The sequence below is a fragment of the Stenella coeruleoalba genome, assembly GCF_951394435.1.
Source record: "Stenella coeruleoalba genome assembly, chromosome: 3".
Lineage (NCBI taxonomy): Eukaryota > Metazoa > Chordata > Mammalia > Artiodactyla > Delphinidae > Stenella > Stenella coeruleoalba.
The window spans coordinates 48,172,700-48,200,442 of record NC_137148.1 but is presented as its reverse complement, the minus strand read 5'-3'; the positions used below and the strand labels follow the sequence as shown (position 1 = coordinate 48,200,442).

At 35.5% G+C, this 27,743-nt stretch overlaps 1 protein-coding gene across 1 annotated transcript in view; it reads right to left on the bottom strand.

Moving 5' to 3' along the window:
- Positions 1-27,743, bottom strand: part of ZSWIM6 (zinc finger SWIM-type containing 6) — a 205,089-nt gene that overhangs the window by 10,271 nt on the left and 167,075 nt on the right. The window contains exons 5-10 of the mRNA XM_079915979.1: positions 14,452-14,631; positions 9,608-9,784; positions 9,193-9,339; positions 5,606-5,752; positions 4,294-4,554; positions 402-537 (exon numbers count right to left, since the gene is read on the bottom strand). Coding sequence (XP_079772105.1) covers positions 402-537; positions 4,294-4,554; positions 5,606-5,752; positions 9,193-9,339; positions 9,608-9,784; positions 14,452-14,631 — 1,048 coding nt within the window. The remainder of the gene's footprint in view (positions 1-401; positions 538-4,293; positions 4,555-5,605; positions 5,753-9,192; positions 9,340-9,607; positions 9,785-14,451; positions 14,632-27,743) is intronic.

Below are 27,743 nucleotides of genomic sequence, written 5' to 3'. Positions count from 1 at the left end.
GCTCTCTCAATTATTATATTCAGTCAAGTATACGTGTTATTTACCACTGCTTCAAAAATCTAATTTTTTCTAAACAGTTACGTTATTTAGGAAGGTTTCAACTGTTGCTGCCTTGTGGTTAAACTTGGCCTGAAGTTGTTCTCTAGTCCCAAAAAGCTTCAAGAAAAAGCAGGATAAAGCCACCATGAACATGAGTGACAGCAGACAAGAATACCATTCTTCCCTTACTTTAAAACAAAAGCGAAACAAGCCAACAAACCACCACCACCATAACCCAAGAAGCTTTTTTTAGTTTTTCTGCTGCCTACAAGAAAAATGAATGAATGAGAAGTCAGTTAACAGCCATTTTTCCCAGTGGGGGATTTGGATTGCCTCTGCCCGGCGGGGCTGTGAATACGTACCGCATTGCTCTCAGTGCAATTTTGTATGCCAATTCAGCATCATGAGGTAGGAGAGAGGTGAAGAGATACTTGGCAAATGTGTGCATTGGAACGCTCTCCCGATGGATTATTTCGCCTAAACCACTATATGGTCCGGCTGTAGGAAGAGAGTATACACATTTTACATTCCTAAACAAGGAACTAAGACTTCTTGTAAAGTATAGTTTAAATTTTTTATGTAAAGTTATAAACAATGCTAATCTAGTTAAGAATGTAATCTAAGTGACATAGTAGAAACGAATACAATTCTTAGTAAAATGATTCTACAGGGTAGAGTATACGATATCAAATTCACTTCAGGAACAATTCCCTGTGCCACAGCTAAAAGGAGAATCACAGAACTATGGGGGCAGAACTTTTTCACATTATAACCGCTTCAGAGAAATAAACACTCCAAAGCAGGAAACCTCACTGAATTTAAGAAAGACCCTATCTCAGTGTGTGATATCTGAGCATCCAGATTTTCAAATACACAGATGACTCCACAGCTTAACTTTGGAAACTGCCCCAGCCCCGGTCAGTCTTAGGGGCACAAATAAGCCAGGTTTCCAGAAAAGAGTTCTCTGTTTCAGGGGGAGGGATAGGGAGGATTCTGAACTACAAATCCCAATACAAAGACTTTAAATATTGTTGCTTCTAATAAGCAGAAATAGATATTAATTCTCATAAAGGATTAATAATAAAAGACCAGAATAATACTCACCGTAGGCAAAAGAAAAAAAAAAAATTAAAGTAACTGATTCTACCACTATTTGGACTTCAAAAGACCAATTTTAAAAGTAAAATTATATTTAAACTGTCAAAATTCATCTCTTAGTAAGTTGTGACAGGCACGGTGGCAGAGCTGACTTCCCCTGTGTGCTCTCTGAATGCTACCCTAAGAAGAACAACACCAACTTTTAAAATAAATTTTGAAAGGAAACCACAGTGGTTAGTTCAACTACTTTCCGCTTAGGTGCTGTGAGGTTTAGTTACTGTGAAGTGTTTTATAAATTAGTTTCCATGTCACCTTTGGGTTAACATCGGTTTCATGACTTCTAGAATTATGAATCATGACACTACTGCTCAAAGGACATAATACATTTGTTTTCCATGAGAAAAATAAGTCTGGTGAAGAGTTTAGAATGCAAGAAATGCAGTTCAGAGGAAATGGTGAGAGGAGTTACTGAATTGGGCACTGAGTAGGAGCATGATACATTTTAGATCATTTTAACAGAAGTTGTTTTTAAATTTCATTGTTTTATTCTTTGGTTAGTATTTTTGAATTGTTCCTTATTAAAGTACTTTGAAAGTCATGTAAATAACTTATTTTTTTACCTAGACAAATTAAAATCCATCCTAGATTTCTAATTTTATCAAATCTATTAATCTTTTTTTTGTCTTTAAGACATTTAAAAATGTTTTAGCGATCTGATATTCTTCAAAAGCTGATAAGGCATTACAATTTTACCTTTAGTTCATATAGTGAGGCCAGATTATTTGTTATATTATAGAATGTTTGCCCTCCCCCCAAATTCATATGTTAAAGCCGCAACTCTCAATGTGACTGGAAGATAAGGCCTTTATGGAGGTAATTAAGGTTAAATGAGGTCATAGGGGCCTTGACCTGGTCCAACAGAATTAGTGACCTATGAGAAGAGACAGAAAGAGTGACCTCTGTCTCTGTCTTGTGAGGGCTCAGGGAGAAGGCAGCCATCTGTAAGGCAGGAAGAGGGCCCTCGCCAGAAACTGAATTAGCCAGCACCTTGACCTTGGACTTCTCAGCCTCCAGAACTGTGAGAAATAAATTTCTGTTGTTTAAGCCACCTAACCTGTAGTATTTTTTAATGGCAGCCTGAACACACTAAGACATTAACTCTATTTTTTTAAGGACTAATTACAGCAAACTTGTATATTTTCCATCTTCATTTCTCTTCCATTTCCTTTCAGTGTTTCCCTTGTACCATCAAGCTCCCTTTTTATACTACGCAGGGAAGGCCAGGATGCATAATCAACATAATAACACCTCCCAACAAGCAAAACATTCAGTCAGGTATCACAGAATTATCTGTTGATTAATAGTCAGTGTAATGCCTGAACTCTGGTGTACTGAAAAATGAAAAACTGAAATTTGAAATCTAAGTTCCCCAGAAGTGCTTTTCCAATATGCCAATTGATTCAATGTGCCCATATTGTGTCCAGAAGTGATTTAACACTCAGCAACAAAATACAGGGTTACTGCTTCCTCTTTTTCATATACCTGAGTCTGCTAACTAATCTGCCCCTGAAATTCACAGAGTATAAGTATATGAAGACCTTGGTGCCCAGTGCAGTCATCTCAGTCATGGAGCGCTTATCTTTTGGAGTTTATAGAAATGGTCCCTTGGCTTCCCCTTGGACTTCTTCCTGTCCTGCACCAACCACTCTTTGGGGCCTAGCAAGGTTGGGAAAAGAGAGGAGCATGGGGTGGGTCATCAGCCCTCCTTACAGAGCACAGTTCTCACTAAAATGTTTAATGGGAAGGTATGGACTAAGCAAAGACTAAGACAAAGTTAAAAAATATTCATGAGTAATGAACACGGAGACATTTAAAAAGGTAAGTGATGAACAGATATCAGACACTATCAACTTTGAAAACCACACATCCTCATCTTTTCCCTCAGTATAATGAAAATCATAAGGCAGTTACCAAGAGTTAACTAAGAGCCAGCATAGAAAAGTTTATGGCTAATGATATTGCTTATATCAAAAGGAAATATATGACAGGAAACTAAGACAGTAATGAAAGGATCAAGATCATTTGAAATTTGTCAAGATGGGCTTTTATCTTTAGGGAAAAAAACTTCAGGAGAGTGCTTCAAAAAATTATTAGGAATTTTTACCAAAATTAAGCATGTTTTATTCAGAAGAATATTTCCCCTTTAAGGTACACTTCTAAAACACATAAATGTATAATATATTTAATGAAAATATTTTTTTCAAATAGATCTTTAGGTTTGGACATATAAAAAGTTTTGAAATGCTATTTTCTCTAAATCCCTTCCCTATATATAGCCATTCTGAATATAAGATGAAGATACCGTACTGTATGAGCCTGTTAATCACAGAGAAATCCACAGAAATAACACACATGTACTTGAGAGACAGAAGCAGTTTAAAAGATTTGATATCACCTAAATCTGTGTAAATTATCAGGCTACCACATTAATTACACTTATTCTTTTCAAGAAAAAAAAACATTAAAAAAAAAAAATGCCACCCAAAATGTATTAGGCCCTTTAGCTCTTGACCTTACAGAAAGAAGAAGACTAGACTTTGCCTTAGTGATTCTATGAAACCTTTACTTTGATGAATGTATACCTAATGTATTCTCTGAAATAATTAGCGCAGTGGAAATTCACTTCTGCAGTCTTTGGTCCCTTGTCAGCATGTGCAAATGACATGTTCAAAACCCAGAAGTCAACGTAACAGCCAATAATTTGGAGGAATGCCAGCCAATTTCCATTTTATTACTTAATTGATCAAGCAAAGAGGAATATGGCTACCAGCAATAACTCACTAAATATCAAACTTGCATTTATCTCAGGAACAACACAGACTAAATAAAAACAGTCCTTTTTAAAGCTGGTGGCATTTAAATGGGGCTCATTTCTAGCAGGTTATCTTACACGACCACCTAAATCAAATGATAAACATGTAAACATCTGAACATTTTTATTAAGTGATACTATTTTTTGGAAAGTGAACATGCCTATGACACTCAGCGACCATACCAATCAAGATAACCACCATATTAAGTGTACTCCCAACGTAAGAAAGCTGAGTGGCTAAATAAAATGGGCTAAACAAGTGAGAAAGTTCTTTATCATACTACCTTCTAATAGGAAGACTGCTTGCTTGCGAAAAATTTTCACCAGTGTGTCATCCAATTCAATTTCCTGAAGCTTGGAAATGAGCTGCTCCTCATTCCGGCAAACCTTCTCTTGGGTATACAGCCCATCAGGCATAATACGCTGCTGTCCCAGCCCTATTAGGGCTACTTCCACAGCTAGCGTTAAATAGGATTCCCCTTCTTCTAAGAATTTGTGTGCAGGTAGATGCTGGTATTCCAGAGACTTGCACTGTCCCATATTCTCTGTCACAAAAGAAATCAGAGTTCAGAAACTACTTTTGCAGGTACCCTGATAAGTACGATCTATTTTACCTAGTACTCTTAAATAAATTATTGACTTAACTCCAAGAAAGCCAGAAAACCATGTTTCTTAGGTTAAAGTATATAGTTTTCCAATATCTTTTAAAAAATGACCATGAATGACTAAATGTGTATGTTCTGGGGGATAGAATATTACAAATATTTTTCTCTCACTAAAAATGAATCACCAAAGAAAACTATAAATCTAAGGAGAGATACTAAGCATACCTAAGAGTAAACAAATATTTAATTAAACAAGAGTAAAATTACATGATGACTGCAATAGTTATCAATTTTTTAAAGCCTGGCATTAAAAAAAATTTCCATACTTTTATCACAATGTTGTAATTTATAACAAAAACAGTAGAGAATACAACATATATGTAACTCAATTCCATGGTCCTTTTTGTTATCAAAGAGTCATCAGTCACAAGAGAAGGATTCTTTGAGGATTCTCTTATCTCTGTTAAGGTGTTTCTATTAGAAATTCTTAACAAACTTCAACTGTCCAACTCCCAAGAAAAGTGAATTCAAAGTCATACCATACCCTCACCCTCCTGACAGAGTTTGGGTCACCCATAATCCATGAAGGCAACCACCACAGGCTAGATGCTTAACTCTCCAAGCTAATCCAACCATGGGAGTAGTGAAGGGACAATCCTTCTTCCCTCCCACATGATGTACATCCTTATTTTGTATCTTTATGCTGGAAAACAGTCATAAATGCAGATAAATTCTTAGATGTACAATCATTGACTAGAAGGGAATAAATATTTTTAGGTTCTTGACACATGCTGCCAATTGTGAACCCTAAGACTTTTCCCAGTTTGTAGGAGCCTGCCTGAAAAGTGTGAGTACCCTTTCCTGCGAACTGCTAGTACTGTTAACTATATGGATTCATAAAACAAACTGTGAAGAAAAACAATGACCAGTGATGAACGCCATTCAGGGTTTAGGGGAAAAAAGCACATGAGACAAATGTCAATGGTTTTACCTGTAAAATCTGAGAACACAGGGAAGCTTTCATCATCAGTGCGGCAGGCTTCCATTAGGCTGCTGAAAAGAGTGCCCACGGGGTCCAGGGGGTGTCCAACCCAGCCCTCCAGATTGGTTATTGAGGTTATGCTTTTATGGGGTAGCTCTGTGTAAGAAAAGGGAATTGAGACATGGAGAGAAGTAGAGGACAGAAAGGCTTTACCATTTCCAGCATCCTGACAAATTAATACTAAATTCAATTCAAAATTCCTCTTTAATTAAAAAACAAGGGTACATAAAATCCCCAACCTGTGAACTGTTTTAAGTTCTAAAGGTTCATCTGTGAATCAATATAAATGGTGCTAACTTCCCAAGACAGCTCTCAAACATCTATTTAATTCATATGCTCAGGCTACCAGGTTAACATTACTACTTACACTATTAAATTATGATGTATGAGGAAAATGAATTCTAAATTTTTACCTGAGAAGCTAAGGACAACTCTCCTCACTTCCTAGGAGTGGCTTTAGAGAGAACTAAGTCCCCCTGGAATTATCATTGGATAACTAACTCTACAACTACGTTAAGAAGGTACTCTCAGAGTCAGTGCTCACTGGGTTATCTAAAATGGAGTCTAGAAGGCAGCTGTACCCTGGGTCGGACTTGAACTTCCGTATGAATATTTATTAAATTACTCCCCTATCACCTTATAAAAATCTTCCTTATCGTGGATCTGTAAGTCATTTAAGAGAGGACCTTTGCCACAAAGGGGAACTATAGCAGAAGATAACATATAATTTGGATGAAACATATCCTTTTCATTTTCCTCACGTAATGTTAGAACTTTCAAGTTCTCAAGTTAAGAGTGCTGAGAGAAAAGCTGCAAATATTTTAAGGTATATTCCATTATTGTAATAAACAATGCAATATTTTACATCTGTTTACTAAAGTTATAAATAATAGTGGTTCCTTCTTAAAGGAAACTATAATAAAATCTATATATAATATAAAATATACAAGAAAAATATTGGCTTGTAAATAGCTAAAAAGCCATTCTGCAAGTTCAGTATTCCTTTAGAAGTCTTCTGTTTTGGACTATCAACTATTAGTACATAAAAATAAAGCATGACCTGGCACAATGTATTAAAATTTATAGAAGGTGGGTACTAGATTCCTTGGAAAGGTCTTTCCCTTCAATTTCTGTCACTGGCTTTCATATACACAACCAGGATGAAAGCAGAAACATGAGCATCACTCTTAGGAACAAGTCTCTCTCTCTCTCTCTCTCTCTCCCTCTCTCTCTCTCTCTCTCTCTCCCTCCCTCTCTCTCTCTCTCTCTCTCTCTCTCTCTCTCTCTCTCTCTATATATATATATATACACACACACACACATACATATATATTTATATATAGACTTACTGTGGTGATCATTTCAAAATATATAAATATGGAATCTTTATGCTGTACACATGAAACTAATATGTTATATGTCAATTATATCTCAATTTTTTAAAAAGTTGACATATCATGCCAAATAATATTGAAAATGTACAAGATACTTCATTTACTAACCTTAGCCCCATAAGAAATAACTGTTACAGCAATTTGGAATTGTAACAGTTACAAAAAACCTATTCTTTGAATATGGACAAACAAAAAGAAAGTAGGGAAGGATATAAATATGCAGTGCTAGTAAAGAATAGTCTGAAATTAAAGTTTTCATTGTGTGCAGGATAAAAGAGAAATGAGTCTGAGAGAGACCTCAAAGACAATCAAAGGAGTCTATCTTAACATGTGTTCCAACTTACCTACATGAACTAACACTTTTACACTTTGTATTTCTTAGATATTGTAACATTTTAATTAAACTAATTTTAAAAACATTTCTTCAGAGAGATCAACATGAATTTCAAAACTCTGATAATCATCATGAGCAAGCTCTCCTGGTGCAGTATAAAAAGTACTTCACTCTCTCTTAGCCTGAGTATTTCAATCTTTTATACTTTTCAAAACTAAATGTCTTTTGGCCATAGATTGTGTGTGTTTAGGGGAAGGGAGATTTCAGAAAAATTTTGCAAAGGGCCAGGCAACATATTTTGTAAATACAGCTGGTAACCAGTGTTGATATGACAAACACAAAGAACTGGACAAAGTAATGATTGTTGGGGATATCACATTCCAATCCCATCTGAGCTCCCCCTTCCTTGGTTCCAGTGGTAACTTTGGAATTTTCTTTCATCATATAAATGATAATGTTAACATTTTTAATACTTCCAATATAGAGGATATCAAAAATTACAACAAACACTCGCTCCAATCTCCAGCCCACTTCAACAACAACTGATAATTTTAAGCTGTACCCTAGATGTGTGTAAAATCATCCAAGGAATAAAACAAAAACATAAGCAAAAAAACACAACTAAAACTACTTCTCTCTGAATAAGATATAAAATTCCAGAGTAAAAACAACAATCCTAACAAAGAAAAATTAAAAGATTTACACCTACAGAAGAAAAAGAAGTGCACGGATTAATCAGAAAAAGCATACATATGTCTTTCTTTTGATCAGGGCCTATGCACCTTACAACCCTTTTGCAATTACTACTACTAAGTAATGCTTATTTAAAATTTAAAAGATTAATAAACTGAGATAAAGAGGAGTTAAATGTGTCCTGTCAGTTGACAGCTCATCGAATGTTATTTACAGAATTTGAAAAATCCAGTTCTGTTTTTTTCCTTAGCTTTCATTGGAGTGTAGTTTTTTTTTTTTTTTAAGATTTTTTTTGATGTGGACCATTTTTAAAGTCTTTACTGAACTTGTTACAATATTGCTTCTGTTTTACGTTTTGGTTTTTTGGCCAAGAGGCATGTGGGATGTCAGCTCCCCAACCAGGGATTGAACCCACACCCCCTGCATTGGAAGGCGAAGTCTTAACCACTGGACCACCAGAGCAGTCCCCAGGAGTTCTGTTTGATCGCTTTAAATACATATCATGTCCTGATGTACAAATTATTACAATTAAACTGTTTTATAGTGCTTTCACACTCTGTCAGGCCCTGCTTTCAGTGCAGAAATTAACTAGTTTAATCTTTTCAACAACTCTGAGAGACAGGTCCTCAACCGAGCCCCATTCCATAGTCAAGTCAATGCCTAAGGTCTCCCAGCTGGGACCTCCTGCCAGGATTCAAACATAGGCATTCTACGCCCCCCCCGCCCCGCCGCCCCCAGAGCCCTTACTATCACAATTAAAATGCTCTTTCACAAAATGAAATATCTGGCTAACTTGCATTTTAGATAATTCCGACATAGGACATAACTCAAACAGTAAAAAAAAAAAAAAAAAAACAAAAACCTCCCCTTTAAAAAAATTAACCAACCTAAGAAACTTGTAAAAAAATTTTATTTCTTACAACATTCAACGGGTGGGGGTGGGGGGATGCCTAACATTTCTCACAGATCAGCTATTAAATATTTCACATGAGTGGTGAGTAAAGCCATCACCATGGCTCTAATTTTAAAAGTTCTTTCCCCAAAGAGCATAAAACCTAGTGACATCATCACCAAGAATCCCATTCCAATGGAAACAGACTCCTTCACACATTTACCTTTTTTTTGAGTTCGGAACATTTCCAGCTGTTTCTGTTGCTGCCGTCTTAACGTGTTAACAATAGCTATTGCTAGTCTCAGTGCTTCTCTGGGGTACCCATGAGAACGTAATGCATCCACTCGTGCACAGGCTGTAGGAACATGTTCTAAAACAGAAAGTTAAGGGGGTAAGGTTGCCATTATCAGATATATCTATAAAAACAGGATTTAATAGTAAGATGTTTTCCCCTGAAATACTATTAAAAAGACACAAGAAACCATTTCTGAACTTGGATTTGAATGAAAACTCCTATTGCCAAGCATTCATCCATCTCCCATTGAATCCCTCAACTCTCCTCCTCCCACTCCAATAATGCTATAGAAACTAAACAAAGAAGTAAGTCATGGAAATGTCTTTCCGGTTTGGCCACTTACCATGCCAGAGGGGCCACCCGCGGGAGTCAAAGAGGGAGTTTTCAGCGTCGTCATGGTAACAGTAGTTGGTGTACAGGTCACTGCTGATAATGTGCTGCAAGTGGCTGTCCTGCCAGTGGAGATCGCACGCCTCGATGGCTCGGGTGAACACTGTCCGATGTGGCCTGTTCGATGAATCTGTTTTTTCCACAATTCAGAAAGCCGTGTCAGCTATTGTTCACATGTGAATAAATCAGTCATACCATACCATTCTGTGGCCAGATGTTCATGAACACACCCACACACATTGTCCTGCACCCCCTAAGCAGAAGGATGAAGGGTGAATATTCTCATGTCCTAAGTACTAGGAGGCAAATCAGACCAAAGAGCCACCATTCACTCACTTGTTTTATCAAACACAAACACTCTGCAGCCATCAGAGCTAAGGTTAAAGGCATCCTGCAAAAAGAACCGTCAAGTCTAGTTTCCATGCCAAATACACTGAAAGGAGGCACTCGGCACAAAAATCACATGAAAACTCACTGCTCCCCACTTCTGAGGTGCTGTGGTGAACTGCCCTGATGGGATCAACAGCTCTCACAAACACTATGCAAGAGATGAGACACCAGCCATGGAACCTTTCAGGAAGATGCAATCAGCCTTTAAAAATACGCAGAAGGGTTGTGCTTTTGGTTGTATTTTTTAACTATATTGTGCGGTTTTGCACAATTAAAACTATTATGCTTCTTGGGATATAATGATTAAATGTCACTTTATATCCCAAAGGGCATAAATGCATATATTTAACATTTCACAAAGCCACACAACATAGCTACAAAACAAACCAGCGCACTTACCTTGCCCCTACAGGCTGCCTCCTGACTCTTGTGCAGGTTCCATGACTGGTGTGATGTCCCCAGCATAGTGTATGCCAGGGCATCACAAAAGAGCAGAAGCACACACTCCGAAGAGGGTTCAAGTTTCAGGACCTGACAGAGAAAAGAAATGTTTGGGGAATAAAGGATATTTTTACCCCAACCTCTGGGATTATTCAGTTCTTCTGGAAAAAAATCGTTCAAATTCTACCTGCACTCCCACCCCTTAGGTCCCCAACTCCAGACTTACCTTAAACTGTGGCAGAAACCTTAGAAAGAGCCTCAGCTGACACTCAGGGTAACAAACTATTTTTATTTATGTGTGCTTTATTTAGCTCAGGTATCACCCCTCACTGTCCTGAGGCTTAACTAAATGAGAAGGAAAATCTGGAGCTTCCTTAGTTGGTAAAGTTTCATCTTCCTCTCCCTGGAGCTTTGGCTAAGCACAGACATAAAGGAAATCATAAAAATCAAAATACAACTGAATCAAGAAGAGCTCTGAAAACTCATCTAGACCAACCCCTCTATTCTGCTGATGGAACTGAAAATTGAGAGAAGTAAAGTGACTTGCCAAGGTCACACGGCCAGGCAATGGCAGTCAAGATCAAAACACAGATAACCTCACTCCAAATTCAGCTACTTAGGCTGTTCTGAAAGGCTTCTGAATGGTCTTTAACAGAAAGAGACATTACTTCAGCTTGGTCTCAGGTGGACTTAGACATCTGTATTTGAATGGCAGACATATCAAAATGCATGGATGACATAATTTGAGAGGCCTAAACACTGATGTATCTGTTCTGGCCCCTGCCCAGACTCCTTGTTAGCAGCAGACGGAGGGACACTTTGCAAATGGGAAGAGTTGGCCCTACATTTAATAGCCTTTGGAACCTACCATGGCTTTTTGCAGAGCAGAATAAATCTACCCCTACTCAACAAGAAACTGGTTCCATGACTTCGTATAGTCAATCAATCAAATATTCCAAAGTCCAAATCTCACACGAGTATTTTTAAATGGCTTTCTAATTTCATTTATTTTGTTTAACTCAAATCATAGAAACAGAATTTAAAATTAAAAGGAGACTTTAGAAAGCAACATATTATTATACACTTATTAAAAGAATGAGAGTTCTGTCTGTTTGACCCACTGTGGTATCAATAATAAAAGCAAGCTGTGGGTATGATTCCATTGAAAAAATTAAAATCTTAACTTTTCATGTTTGTATGTGACTGTAAGAGCATAGCGCAACGTACAGGACATACACCAGGACAGTGGTTAGCTCTAAGAGTCTGATACAACCAACTGTAACAAAAAAGACTAAATACTATTGGTATTTAAACGAAAATGTAAGATACAAAGCTCTATAATAGCATGGAAACAAAAAAAAAAATACATAGACAATGACTAAAAAGATATACAAACAAAAATTGATTAAGTATCAAAATTATGGTCAAATTTTATCTTAGATATCTGTGTTTTTTTGACTTTCGCAATAACAGAAAAAAGAAACAGATGATCTTAACCAAATTGTTGAAATGATAAACACAGGGACTTCCCTGGTGGTGCAGTGGTTAAGAATCTGCCTGCCAATGCAGGGAACGTGGGTTCGAGCCCTGGTCCAGGAAGATCCCACATGCTGTGGAGCAACTAAGCCCGTGCGTCACAACTATTGAGTCTACGCTCTAGATCCCGTGAGCCACAACTACTGAAGCCCATATGCCTAGAGCCTGTGCTCCGCAACAAGAGAAGCCACCGCAATGAGAAGCCCGCGCACCACAATGAAGAGTAGCTCCTGCTCACCACAGCTAGAGAGAAAGCCCATGCGCAGCAACGAAGACCCAACGCAGCCAAAATAAGTAAATAAATAACCGATAAACACTAATCTGTAAAAAATTTTCAAGTATAAAATAATATTAGTTTTTTAACCAAAAAAGTTTTAAAAAGGCTCTCATTCAGGTATATTTAAAAAACAAACACACTACTCTTTCTAAGGGTGTGGATTCTAATGTTGTCAGTTAATTCTAACAAATAATCTCAGCGAAGACAGGGCCTGATTTGTGCTTCACTTTCACTCTGATGTGCAAACACATGCAATTCTGCCCATGGTCTGTACCACATGCACTCGCTGCCCAGCGGCATGGCTGCTGGGCTCTGCTGTCACCAAAGGCTCTCCCTTTGCCAGCCCGCTCAGCCCTCCAGCAGAAGTACTGCAGGCTGAGCACCCGAGCCCCTCTGTAGGGAAGTCTCTTCCGACAGCCCCTCTGGAGAATGTGGGTGTTCTGCTAAAAGGAGGAGCCCTGGTGCCTTTAGGCACAACAGCTATAAATATTGCCCTTAGAAACTAGTCCTGACTTCATATCCCTGGGCTAAACCATAAATGAAATGAACTCTTTTTTTCCGGAGGCTGGACCACTTCCTAAGAGTTTTCTAAAGCCTCTGAAATATTCATATTTAACCAAGGGGAAAGCAACCAAATGGAAAGTAAAAAAGTAAACTGTAAAATGTTAGGATGGCAGTCACAAAAAAGCAGGTGGGGAGTGAAACACAGAGAAAACTCCAAATAAAGTTAAAAAAAATTTATTGCCTATGGAGACGTAAGCATACCTTTTTCTAGCAATAGAAGAGAATAAATGTTTAATTGTTAAACTTGAAAATTCTGAGCTTCTGGAAAAAAACTTGGGGTATAAGGAAGGGGTAGATTTATTTTCTTTGAAGTTATTAAATAAAATCATCATGGGCAATAAAGATACGACAGATTTCAAATACTGAATTCCCAAGGCAAATATCTCTAGACAAAGGAGAGCCAGACAATCATCTTTCCCAAGGCCTGAAACTTCTTTTTGATTGGACAAGTCCCTATGGAGTAATACATATTATTTTCTCTCTTTGTAGAGACTGAAAATACTATGCTAACATCACATTTCATTCTCAGCACATTGTCCAGCTCTTTCTAGGAGTACCAACTCCAGATGGGGCCAGAAAACAGAATGACAGTCTCGATTCCTGAATCCTTCTGATGTCATTTAACTCCCACCTTGCATCTATCATAACTTTAAAGTCTTCCAGGTTTTCTCAAAAAAGGGGGAGCAGCAGCACAAACTTACACAAGAAGAGTGACAGAGTTAGTGAACGAAATTTGTATTTGCAAGAGTTAACTACTTTAAAGATTTGGTTCTGAAAGAGAGGAGGAAATTCTGTGGTAGCTAGCAGGGACGATGGGGGCAAGGAAAGATTTTTTAAGATGAGAGAGACTTGAGCTAAATGGGTGGGTCCAATAGAGAGGGAGAAGCTTAAAAACAACAACAACAAACAAAAACCAATACAGAAATGAGAGACTGAGATTCTTAAGAGGCTATCTGAAAATGTCTGGGAGCATTTCTTAGTTGTCCAAAGACCGGAGGGCACTATTAGCCTACAGTAGGTGGGAACAAGTATGCTAGACAGTCCTTCACAATAAAGAATTTTCCTGGTCTGAATGCCAGCAGCACCCCATGCTCCTGCAGCCCTAGTCATTAAATGTTTACTTGCTTTATTCTAAAACTAGGAATTTTTAACTGATTAAATTGTATAGTAGCTCAAATATGAACTGACCAACAGATATAAAAACACACAGCTCCTCAATCCTCTCAATATTTTGTTTTACAATATACTACCCACCCATTCCATGATTTTTAAAAATATATTCAAACTAAATAATTAATAGGCAATTTTAACACATACTAGTAGTATATATAAGTATTATACCCATCTGTATTCTGAGAATATGAAAAAAAGTTATAGAAAGGTCTCACATAAAACTTAAAACACACACACACACACACACACACACACACACACACATTCATATCAAAACATATTTTAAGTCTGTGAGTTATATAGCAAGTTCTTAAGTGAGTAAAATAATTTTCCCAAATCTATTGTAAGTTAGTGTTATAAACATAGATGCACAGTTAGGTAGATACAAAGTGAGCAGATTACCACTGTGTACTCACCTTGGTTAGCATTCGCACCCTGAGGCAGAGCATTGGTTAAGTTAGGTAATTCACTGCCATGATTTCCATCTTCCCATGGACAGACGTCAACACCATTCCACTTTTTCAACTGTTTTAGCCAGCTGGCCTTCTGCTCCAACTTGCAGTGGGGATTTAAAACTATACACATCCACAGAGCACCTAATTTAAAGGGAGAGAGGAAAGCAAATTTTTTAAAAGTTTACAAGTGTCCAATCCTAATAGCTAATGACAAACCATTTCAAAATGGACCCAAGTCTGCAGTTTTATAATGCAATTCTCCCTTGTCCAAGCAACAAATCTCACATAGAGGTTAATGTAAAGAGGACAAAAGAGCACAAATTTGAACCAAAGAATCCAAACACTGTTACATATAAAGATGAAAGATATTTCAAATGGTAATTGTAATCACTTTCCTACTTGTGTGACATTTTGGGCAAAAGTCAATAAAGAATACAACCTTAAGGACCAATTTGTTACTTTAATTTACAAGCAGATTTTATTCATGGATGCTGCAACAAACCACTCTAAATGGTTCTTCTGTGCAAAAATTAAATTTACTTTTAAGAGTATCTTTTAAAAATAAAATCATAAAGGCATAACAATGGACATGAATAAACTATTTCCCAGTCTCCATATAAGCATTTCAAACTTTATTATGCTCGTTAATTAGTATGCATATCCATATATCAACAGATCTTTTAAAAATAAAATTTACTTAAACATGCTTCCCTAAATGATTTAACCAGGAATTAACCTTTATATAAATGAAATTACTAAATTTATGTCTTTTTGTGAATGAAATCACTAAACGTTTATCAAAAGTTCACTTGCTTTAAAATGAAAAGACAACCTGTGGACTCGGAGAAAATATTTCAAGACAATGTGACAGACGAGGGCTTAATTTCCAAAATACACAAATGTCTCATACAGCTCAATATCCAAAAAAAACCCCACAAAAAACAAACCAATCAAAAAAGGGGCAGAAGACCTAAATAGACATTTCTGCAAAGAAAACATACAGATGGCCAACAGGCACATGAAGAGATGCTCAACATCACTAATCATCAGAGAAATGCAAATTAAAACTACAATGAAGTATCACCTCACACTGGTCAGAATGCCCATCATCAAAAAGTCTACAAATAATAAATGCTGGAGAAGGTGTGGAGAAAAGGGAACCCTCCTACACTGTTGGTGAGAATGTAAATTGGTACAGCCACATATGGAGAACAGTATGGAGGTTCCTTAAAAAACTAAAAATGGAGTTACCATATGATCCAGCAATCCCACTCCAGGGCATATATCTGGAAAAGATGACAACTCAGATTCAAAAAGATACATGCACCCCAATGTTCATAGCAGCACTATTTACAATGGCCAAGACATGGAAGCAACCTAAGTGTCCACCAACCGATGAGTGGATAAAGATGTGGTATGTACATACATACAAACATACACACACAATGGAATATTACTCAGCCATAAAAAAGAATGAAATAATGCCATTTGCAGCAACATGGATGGACCTAGAGTTTATCATACTAAGTGAAGTTAAGTCAGAAAGAGAAAGACACAATGTTATATGATATCACATGTGGGATCTACAAGTAGTACAAATGAACTTATTTACAAAACAAACAGATTCACAGACATAGAAAACTTATGATTACCAAAGGGAAAAGGGAGGAAGGGATAAATTAGGAATATGGGACTAACAGACTAACATATATAAAATAAACAACACGGATTTACTGTATAGCACAGGGAACTACAGTCAATATCTTGTAAACACCTTTAATAGAAAAGAATCAAATATGTATATATATTTCTGATTCTATATATATATATATAACCAAATCACTTTGCTGTACACCTGAAACTTACACAATATTTTAAATCAACTATACTTCAATTAAAAAGTTCACTTGTTTTTCAAAGGAAAAGCCCTAATGAATTTAGAAGGTATAACTCATAATTTGAAAAATTAAGGTACTGATAAAATGTATCATTCCTTTCTACATTTTTCAGAAAGATAGCTAATTCAAGCAAATATTCCACAAGTTTTAGAAGTTCAAGTTTGGGAATTCCCTGGTGGTCCCGTGGTCAGGACTCCATGCTTCCACTGCAGGGGGCATGGGTAAGATCCTGCAGGCTTTGCCATGTGGCCAAAAAAAAAAAGTTTTTACTTTACCAATTTCAAAACAAGACAGATACCAGTACTTCAAAGCCATTCACAACACTCTTTCTTTGAAAAGGTTTGTATGTGTATCTGTGTTTATTTTAATCAGTTGTGTTAACCAAGTGAATAATACAGGTAAGAATGGTCTGTTTATGTTTTGTTTGTCCAAAAGTGATGCTTTACATTCTTCCACATTTAAAATTAGCAAGCTTCTTCAATTATAGAATCTGTTATTTTAAATATCAAATAATGTTTACCAACAGAAAATAAACATAGCCACAACCTAAGCCACAGATATTTATAATTCACATTTCTATATTTTAAAATGCCAATTAGAAACAAAAATGTGATAGATCAAGATGGAGTAAAGCCCACTACGGCTTATCTCTCCCCATAATTACAACTAAAAACTGGGCAAAATACAAAAAGCAGCAATCTGAGGACTCTGAAAAGTAAACAACAGCAAGCGGTTTGTGGAAATAAAACTTGAAGAAATTTAAGTCATATGGGGGTGACTTCCTGTTACTTTCCCCCCTCTTTTCTCTCCTGGCTTGCACATAAGATTAGCCCCATTTGGGGAACTATGTAGAAGGCATATTAGAGCAACAACTTGAGAGAAACCTCATCTACCTGGTGAGAGGATTGGGAAAAGGGAACCCCCTGCCACTCAGAAGCTAGAGAGGGAGATCCCTGGATATTCTGTACAAAAATAGGCACAAATACTGGTCACACCTCACGTGCATGAGACTGCCCCAACGCAGCAGAGCAAAGGTTTTGAAAACTTTACTGACATCACCCAAAGAAGGTAAAACAGAACTCAAAGTCTGAGTATGTACTATTGAATGTATGCTTTAAAAAAACAAAAATTTCTCCGGAGGATTATAATAGGACCCAGACTCTTACAATTCAGTATTTAAAATGTTCAGGATCCAAAATTACTTGGCTTACAAAGAAGAAGAGAAATGTGATCAATTCTCAAGGGAAAAAACAATGAACCAGATTTTAGAATTATCAATCAGAGACTTTATGCAACTGTTATAACCATGTTCCACCAGATGAAGATAAACACTATTGACAGAAGTGAATATGAACTATAAAAAAAGAACTAAATAGAAATGTTAGAATTGAAAAAACAATATCCAAAATAAAAAATTCACTAGATAGGATTAATAGTAGAATGGATATGACAGAGGTAAAAGTCAGTAAATTTGAAGACAGAAATGATCTCATCTGAAGAAGAGAGAGAAACAATCAGAAGAAAATGAACAGAGCCTTAAGACAGGTGGGAAAATATCAAAAGTAACATCTGTATCATTGGAGACCAAAGAAGATGAGAAATAGCTACAGAAAAACTCAAAAGAAATAATTACTGAAAACTTCCCAAAATTGAAGATATGAATTTATAGATCAAAGAAGCTGAGCTAACCAAAAAATCCATGCCCAGTGATAATGAAATCACTGAAAACCAAAGAGAAAAAATATATATATTGAAAACAGTCAGAGAAAAATGAAATGCCGTATAAAGGAGAATGACTCAAATAATTATTCTTGTCAGAAATTATACAGGACAGAAGACAGTAGAGCGATGTCTTTAAAGTGTTAAAAGAAATGGAAATATCAACCCAGAGTTGGCAAAGTATCATTCATGAATGATGGTGAAATGAAGGCTTTCTCAGATCAGGAAAAACTAACAACATATATTGTTCAAGAGACCTGATGCTAAAGGAAGTTCTTCAGGCTGAATGAAGAGAAATAATACCAGAGGGAAACTTGGAACTATATGAATAAAGGAAGAGGAACAGAAATAATAAATACCTAAGTAAATGTCATGGACTACTTTTGTCCTTCTAAGTTCTTTAAGATAAGTATGACAACTGAAAGCAAAAACGTGAACATTGTCTTCTGGTATTTTAAACGTATGTAGATGTTATACACATGAAAACTATAGCATAAAGGAGAGAGAGTAAAGGGACCTATATGGTTGTTAGAGTCTACATTCTTTTTTAAGTGGCAAAGTATAAACTCAAAGTAGACTGTTTAAGGTTAGGTATATTTCTTGTAATACTGAAACCATTAAAAAAAATACAAGGAGATACAAACAAAAAGGACAATAGATAAATTAAAATGAAATACTAAAAAAAATGTTTTAAAATAATCCAAAGAAGGAGAAAAGAAGGCAGGAGGGAGGGAACAAAGGAACAAAAACAGAGAGGATAAATAGGAAACAAATGATTAAATGGTAGACCTACATTGAACTACATCAATAATTATAGCAAATGTAAATCATCTAAACATACCAATTAGAAGAGATGGTGAAATCAGGTTGAAAAACAAGATCCAACTCTATGCTATGTACTAGAAACCCTCTCCAAATATAATGACATAGATAAATTAAATGGAAGAGGATGGAAAAAGATACACCATGCAAACACTTTCAAAACAAAGTTGGAGTGGCCATATTATCATCAGACAAAGTAGACTTTGGAACAAGAAATGCTACACCAGATAAAGTGAAACATAACATGATAAAAGGGTCAGTTCTACAAAAAACATAACAATCCTAAATGAGGATGCTGCACCTAACATTAAGACTTCAAAATATATGAAGCAAAAAGTGACAGAGCTGAAAGGAGAAACACACAAATCCAGTTACATTTGGAGATCTCAATACTTCTCTCTCAATAACTAACAGAACAAGTAGACAGAAAATTAGCAAGGATAAAGAATACCTAAAACAATACTATCAACCAACTTAATCTAACTGACATTCATAGAACACTCCACTTAGCATTAGTAGAAAAACAAAACAAAACGAAATCTTATACTTTCTAAAATGCACAAAGAACATTTACCAAGGTAGTCCATATTCTGGGCCATAAAACAAACTTTGACAAATATTAAAGAAGTGAAGTCATACAAATTATATTCTCTAATGTAGTAGAATTAAATTAGAAATCAATAACAGGATGATATTTGGAAAATTCCCAAATATCTGGGAATTAACACAATTCCAAATAACTCATGAGTAAAAGAAGTCACAAAAGAAAACAGAAAATATTTTGTTCTGAATGAAAATGCAAATAAAATATATCAAAACTTGTGATCTACAGCTAAAAAGAGTTTAGAAATCTATAGTATTAAATGCTTGTATTGGAAAAGAAGGAAAGATTCAAATCAATAATCTAAATATCCACCTTAAGAAACTAGAAAAAGAATGAGACATCAAAGCCAAAGCAAGCAGAAAGAAGGAAATAACAGATCAGAAATCAATTAAATGGAAAACACCACCGAAGTTTTTTTTAATGAAACCAAAAGCTAGTTCTTTTTTTTTTTTTTTTTTTTTTTGGCGGTACGTGGGCCTCTCACTACCGTGGCCTCTCCCATTGCGGAGCACAGGCTCCGGACACACAGGCCCAGCGGCCATGGCTCACGGTCCCAGCCGCTCCGCGGCATGTGGGATCCTCCCGGACTGGGGCACGAACCCGTGTCCCCTGCATCAGCAGGCGGACTCTCAACCACTGCGCCACCAGGGAAGCCCAAGCTATTTCTTTAAAAAGATTAATAAAGCTATAATCAGTCTGACCAAAAAAAGACAGGACGAACTATGAGTATCAGGAATAAAAAAGGGCACATCATTATAGATCCTAGAGGCATTAAAAGGCTCATAAAGGAATACTATGAACAACTTATTCCCATAAATTCTACAGCTTAGATGAAATGGACAAATTCCTTGAAAAACCACAAACTACCAAGTTCTCTCAAGAAGAAATAATAACCTGAATAGCTTTAAATTTATCAAAGAAATTAAATCTGCAGTTAAAATCTCTAACAATGCATGTCCAGATGTCTACCTGGAAAATTCTACCAAACAGTAAAGAAAGAAATAACATCAATTCCATACAATACCTTCCAGAAAAAAGAAGAAAGGGAAGGTTTTCAACTTATTTTATGAGGCCAGCATTACCCTGATAGCAAAACCAGACAAAAGACATTACAATATAATTACATGTCAAAGTAAAACACCACAACAAAATATTAGTAAATCTAATTAAGAAATACATAAAAAAAGAAAACACACCACAACTAAATAGGGTTTATCCCAGGAATGCAAGGCCGGTTCAACATTAAAAATTAGTGTAACTCACTATATAGCAGACTAAGGAAGAAGAACCATATGACCATTTCAACAGATGCAGAAAAAGCAACTGACAAAATTCAACATCCCTTCATAATAAATAAAAGTCTCAGCAAACTAGGAACAGAAGATAACTTACCTGATAAAGGTCATCTGCAAAAAAAAACACCTACAGTTAATATGATAATGACAAAAGACTGAATGTTTTTCCTCTAAGATAAAAACAAGGCAAAGATGTCTGCTCTATCACTCCTATTCAACATCACACTGGAAGTTCTAGCCAGGCCAATAAAGCAAGAAAAGGAGATTAATGACATAGATTTAAAAGGAAAAAATAAAATAGCCTCTATTTGTAGACAACTAACCTACAAAAAAGGTAAGTTTAGCAAGGTCATATGATACAAGTTCAAAGCAAGAAACCAACTGTATATCTACGTACTAAAATTGAACAATTACAGATCAAAATTTACCCCCCAAAAGCACCAATTATAATACTATCAAAAAACATGAAATACTTAAGTTATAAATCTAACAAAACATGTACGGAGTCTCTATGCTAAATACTACAAAACACTGACAAGAGAAATCAAAGACAATCTTAAAAAGCAGACTGGAAACCTCAATACTGTTAAGGTATCAATTCTCCCCAAATTGATCTATATATTCAACATAACCCTACTCAAAACCCTAGCAGGCACTGGTGTACATACTGACAAAAATATAGAATGGCCAAACAATTTTAAAGAAGGAAAACGTTGGAAGGCTCCCCAGCACCTAATTTTGAGACTTTGTATAAAGTTAAGAGTAATCAAGACAGTGTATTGTGAAAGAACAGGTACATACACCATTGTATAGATTAGGGAGCTCAGACCTACATAGATATGGTCAATTCAAGGTTCAAAGCCATTCAATGTAGAAAAGATAACTCTTTTCAAAAGCTAGTGCTACTACAATTGGATATTCATATAAAATGAACTTAAATCTACAACACACAGTTTATTAAAAATTAACTCAGCTAACTTATTAGAAACTAACTCAAAATGGATCACAGACCTAGATATAAAACCTAAAACCATAAAACTTCTGGAAAACATCTTTGTGACCTTGGGTTAGGCAGAGATAATCTTAGATACAATATCAAAAGCATAATCCATAAAAGATAAAATTTATCAAGTGGACTTCATCAACATTAAAATCTTTTGTGCTGCAAAAAAAAAACAATATAAAGAGAATGAAAAGACAAGCCACAGATTGGGAGAAAATATGTGCAAATCAGACATCTGACAAAGGACTTGTATCTAGAATATGTAAAATCCTCCCAAAGCTTATCAAGAAAACGAATAACCCTATTACAAATGGGCAAAAAATTTGGAAAAGACACTTCACTCAAGAAGATATACAGATGGCAAACTGCTGATGAAAACATGCTGAACATCATTAATCATTATGAAAATGAAAACTGTTTGCAAATGACATGATACTATACATAAAAAATCCTAAGGACACCACCAGAAAACTACTAGAGCTTATCAATGAATTCAGAAAAGTTGCAGGATACAAAATTAATAAACAGAAGCCTGTTGCATCTCTATACACTAACAACGAACTATCAGAAGGAGAAATTAAGGAAATAATCTCATATACCATCACATCAAAAAGAATAAAATACCTAGGAATAAACCTACCTAAAGAGGTAAAAGACCTGTAGTTGGAAAAACTGTAAGATGCTAATGAAAGTAAATGAAGATGACACAAGCAGATGGAAAAATACACTGTGTTCTTGGATTGGAATTAATATTGTTAAAATGACCATATTACCGAAGGCAATCTACAGATTCAATGCAATCCCTATCACAATACCAATGGCATTTGTATGGAAACACAAAAGACCCCAAATAACCAACACAATCTTGAGAAAGAAGAGAGCTAGAGGAATCACACTCCCTGACTTCAGACTATTCTACAAAGCTACAGTAATAAAAACAGCATGGTACTGGTACAAAAACCAGACACATAGATCAATGGCACAGAATATAGAGTCCAGACATAAACCCATGCACTTATGGTCAATCACTCTGCGACAAAGAATATACAATGGAGAAGAGACAGTCTCTTCAATAAGTGGTGCCTGGAAACTAGACAGCTACATGTAAAAGAATGAAATCAGAACATTCTCTAACACCATACACAAAAATAAACTCAAAATGGATTAAAGACCTAAATGTAAGACCGGAAACCATGAAACTCCTAGAGGAAAATATGGGCAGAACACTCCTTGACATAAACCATAGCAATATTTTTTGGGATCTGTCTCCTAAAGCAAAGGAAATAAAAGGAAAAATAACAAATAGGACCTAATTAAACTGCAAAGCTTTTTGCACAGCAAAGGAAACCACTGACAAAACAAGAAGAAAATCAAAATAACAAACAACCCAATTAAAAAATGGGCAGAAGAACTGAATAGGCATTTTTCCAAAGGCATGCAGATAGCCAACAAGGCATATGAAAAGATGCTCAATAGTACTAATCATCAGAGAAATGCAAATCAAAACTACGATGAGATATCATCTCATACCTGTCAGAGGGGCTGTCATCGAAAAGAACACAAATAACAAATGTGGCGAGGATGTAGAGAAAGGGAAACCCTCATACACTGTTGCTGGGAATATAAATTGGTGCAGCCACTATGGAAAATAGTATGCAGGTTTCTCAAAAAAACTAAAAATAGAACGACCATATGATCCATCAATTCTACTCCTGGGTATACATCTGAAAAAAACAAAAACACTAATTCAAAAAGACACATGCACCCCAATGTTCAGAGCAGCATTATCTACAACTGCCAAGGTATGGAAGCAACTTAAGTATCCATGAACAGAAGAATGGATAAAAAAGATGTAGTGTATATACACAGAATGGAATACTACTCAGCCATAAAAAAGAATGAAATAATGCCATTTGCAGTAACATGGATGGACTTGGGGGGTATCATGTCAAGTGAAATAAGTCAGACAGAGAAGGACAAATATTGTATGATATCACTTATATGTGGACTCTAAAAAATACAACAAACTAATGAATATAATAAAAAAAGAAGCACACTCACAGATACAGAGAACAAACTAGTAGTTACCAGTGGGGAGAGGGAAGGGGGAAGTGGCAATATAGGAATAGAGGAGTAAAAGGTACAAACTATTATGACAAAAACAAGCTACAAGGATATATTGTACAACACAGGGAATATAGCCAATATTTTATAAATAACTATAAATGGACTATTTATAACCTTTAAAAATTGTGAATCACTATATTGTATGCCTCTAACTTATGTAATATTGTACATCAACTATACTTCAATTAAGACAAAAACCATACGAGATACCACGACACACTTATTATAAGGGTTAATATTAGAAAAAGAAATTTAAAACCTGAAAATGCTGCTGGCAATCAGAATGCTCATAATTGCTGCTGTGAGTGCAAAATGATATAGCTACCTTGGAATATGGTTCAGCAGTTTCTCATGAAGTTAAACATTTACCTTATGACCCAACAATCCTACCTCTTGGGATTTGCCCAAGAGAAATGAAAACTTAGGTTCACATAAAAACTTTACAAGAATGTTTATAGCAGTTTTATTCGTAAATGCAAAAGCCATCCAACCTGAATGTCCTTCAACTGGTGAATGGATGAACAAACTTGGTGCATTCATATAATATACTACTTAGCAGTAAGAAACAGACCACTGAAATACACATAATATCGCAAATGCATTATACTAAGTGAAGGAAGCCAGAATCAAAAGGGTATATATGTGTACACACACACTTTATTATTCCATTTATGTGACATTTTGGAAAAGGCAAAACTAAATGGATTGAGAATAGACTACCAATGCTAGGGACAGGGAGTAGGTGATGAAATGATTATAAAGGGACTGTGAGGGAATTTTTGGAGGCGATATAACCATTCCATATCTTCACTGATCATATGACTCTATGCCTTTGTCTAAACTCAAAATTGTAAACTAAAAATGTCAGGTATATGTATTTTTATAGTTAAATATTTATGGTATGTATTTTACACTATAGTTAGGAATTTTACTGTATGTAACAAAGTAAATTTTTAAAAATTGCTAATTAATATCTGGATCAAACAATTTTATCTACTGGTATTCCAAAGACCTAAGTATGAGTGCTCTCTCTGCAGGATTTCTCTACAAGCCAATGGACATGGCACAAATCACCATCCTATTAATCGTATGCGTTTCCCATGCCAAGAACCAGGAAAAACAGCTTCAAATGAAACATGACCACATACTGTCACAAAACAAGAGACAAATCAAAATGGTGTCTAAAGAACCTGTAAGTGGCAGCCTTTCCTACTGAATCCCATTGGAAAATGGGATACAACTTTACCAGGCTTTAGATTTTGGACTGATGGACAACATAACAACACAAAATAAGTTACATAGTAATAATTAAATTAAATCTAATGAATGCTACAGACTGGATCAAAAATTGGCATTTCTATTTATAAGGCTACACTGAAGTCATTTTCCAAATCATCAAAATATCTTTTTAAAAAATAAAATTATAATATTCAACAGGTAATGCTTCAGAATTAAGAATCTTTCATGTTTTTCTTCCAAGATGTTTTTGTCCTATAATTCTACTACTCTTGAATACTTTATCAGATAAAACTAAAATCAAAAAGTTGCTCTGAAAGATGTGCTGTGAGACTAGAAATTTCATTATCAGGTTGTTAGTGTAGTATCAAGGTTCTGTGTAAAAGGGCAACCAAGTAAATTAATATGGACAAATAATATGTAAATATCTTTCCAAAATAAGTTTATTTATTTTCTATGTGTCTATTTTATAATTCAGAATTCTGTATTTCAGTCCACGTGAGTGACCTATAATTTATTTTGGAAATCAGCTTAAAAGCACCACCATGTCAACTAAAAGCTAAGATAGAACTAACTTCAACCTAAATGCCCATCAACAGAGGAATGGATAAAGAAGATGTGGTACATATATACAATGGAATATTACTCAGCCATAAAAAGGAACTGAGCTGGGTCATTTGTAGAGACATGGATAGACCTAGAGATGGTCATACAGGGTGAAGTAAGTCAGAAAGAGATAAACAAATATTGTGTATTAACACATATATGTGGAATCTGAAAAAACTGGTATAGACAATCTTATTTACAAAGCAGAAATAGAGACACAGACATAGAGAATAAACCTATGGATACCAAGGGGGAAAGTGGAGGGATGAATTGGGAGATGGGGATTGACATATATACACTACTGATACTATGTATAACATAGATAACTAATGAGAACCTACTGTATAGCACTGGGAACTCTACTCAATGTCACCTGAATGAGAAGGAAATCCAAAAAAGAGGAAACACATGTATACATATAGCTGATTCACTGTGCTGTATGGTATTAACTAACACAGTATTATAAAGCAACTATACGCCAATAAAATTTTTTTTAGGTATAGAAATTATATATCCTAACATATATATATATATGTATCTCAAATCCATTGTTTTTCACATTCAATTTCTTTTTCTTTTTAAAGATATAGCACAATACAAAGTTTAAAAAATAGAATTAAAAACCAAATTTATACTAAGCACTAGTTCTTTTGAAGTAACTCAAAGATAAAATTAGGAAAATACTAACCAATGTATACAATGCTGAAGGACTGACTGACTTGCATATGAAGAAGCTGACAAGGTGATAATGATCCAGTAAGCTTCACTTTCACTTGGTGAAAACTCAGAGCTTATAGAAGCCAGCACAACACTGACAAAACCATATAATTCTACTTTTTAAAAAAGTTCTTTTGAGGAAATAAATATAGGAACACCAATTACAACTTTAATTAAATAATCATTATTATCACTAATAGTCACCATTTCTTGGGTGCCTATTCATGTGCTATAGGCACTATACTTAGGGCTTTACAAACATTCTTTTCATTAACTCATTACAATAATCCTCCATGATCAGAAATAATACATCCACTTTAAAGATGAGAAAACTAAAATGCAAACAGATTACAAGATCTTAAAAACAAGATCCTAAATATTCTTGCAAACTTTAAACAGTGATTTCTATGATTCAAGGAAAAAATAAAGCTATAAAACTAGATTTTCAGGCTTACATTTCTCTAATTAGAAAATTTCCGTTACAGAATGAGAAATTTTTTTTTAAAGCCAAGCCTTTATTAATTTAAGCCAGTAATGTTTTTTTATTGCTCACCTCCCTAAAGAGAGGTTTCATCTTGAAAGGATGTTCTTAATGTTAGATTCAAGTTCAGAGCTATAATGGATATGGTCTTTTACCTGAACAGTCACCACTACAAAAGCTGTAATTAGCCTTAATAACCAAGTTAACCAAATTGAGTAAGTCATCCTCCAAATTTTATTAATTCGGAGTCCCACTGTGAGCATTTATCTCCTTCCCCTCCAACACACTCCTGCAACATTTGTAGCTTTAAAAATAAAGCTCTTTGATGATTAAACACTTCATTCTGCTGTCCCTCAGAAATACAAACCCTTTTAAAAGGGTTTCAACCAAAAATAGGACAGAGCACTCGGAAAACTTAGCATTTCCAGCACCTAGCAGATGAGCTGGTATCTCGAAAGTATTACTGGTTCTTTTACAAAGGAACTTAATTATTCGCTATGAAGTACAATGAAAATAAATTCAATACTTTTAAATTGCTTTCCTAGCTTCAATGCCTCAAAGTATATAAAGGCAATTATCAAATCACCAGTGTGTGCATCATCTGGTTTCTGAATTATCCATGGCACATTTCAGCTCTAGTCTAGCTTTTTCTCTACCACCCAGCATGCTTTTACTCTCCTTTCCACTACTCCACCTAATCTGCACTCAGTGATTTCAGCAAAAACATGTGCTGTAATCTACAAGT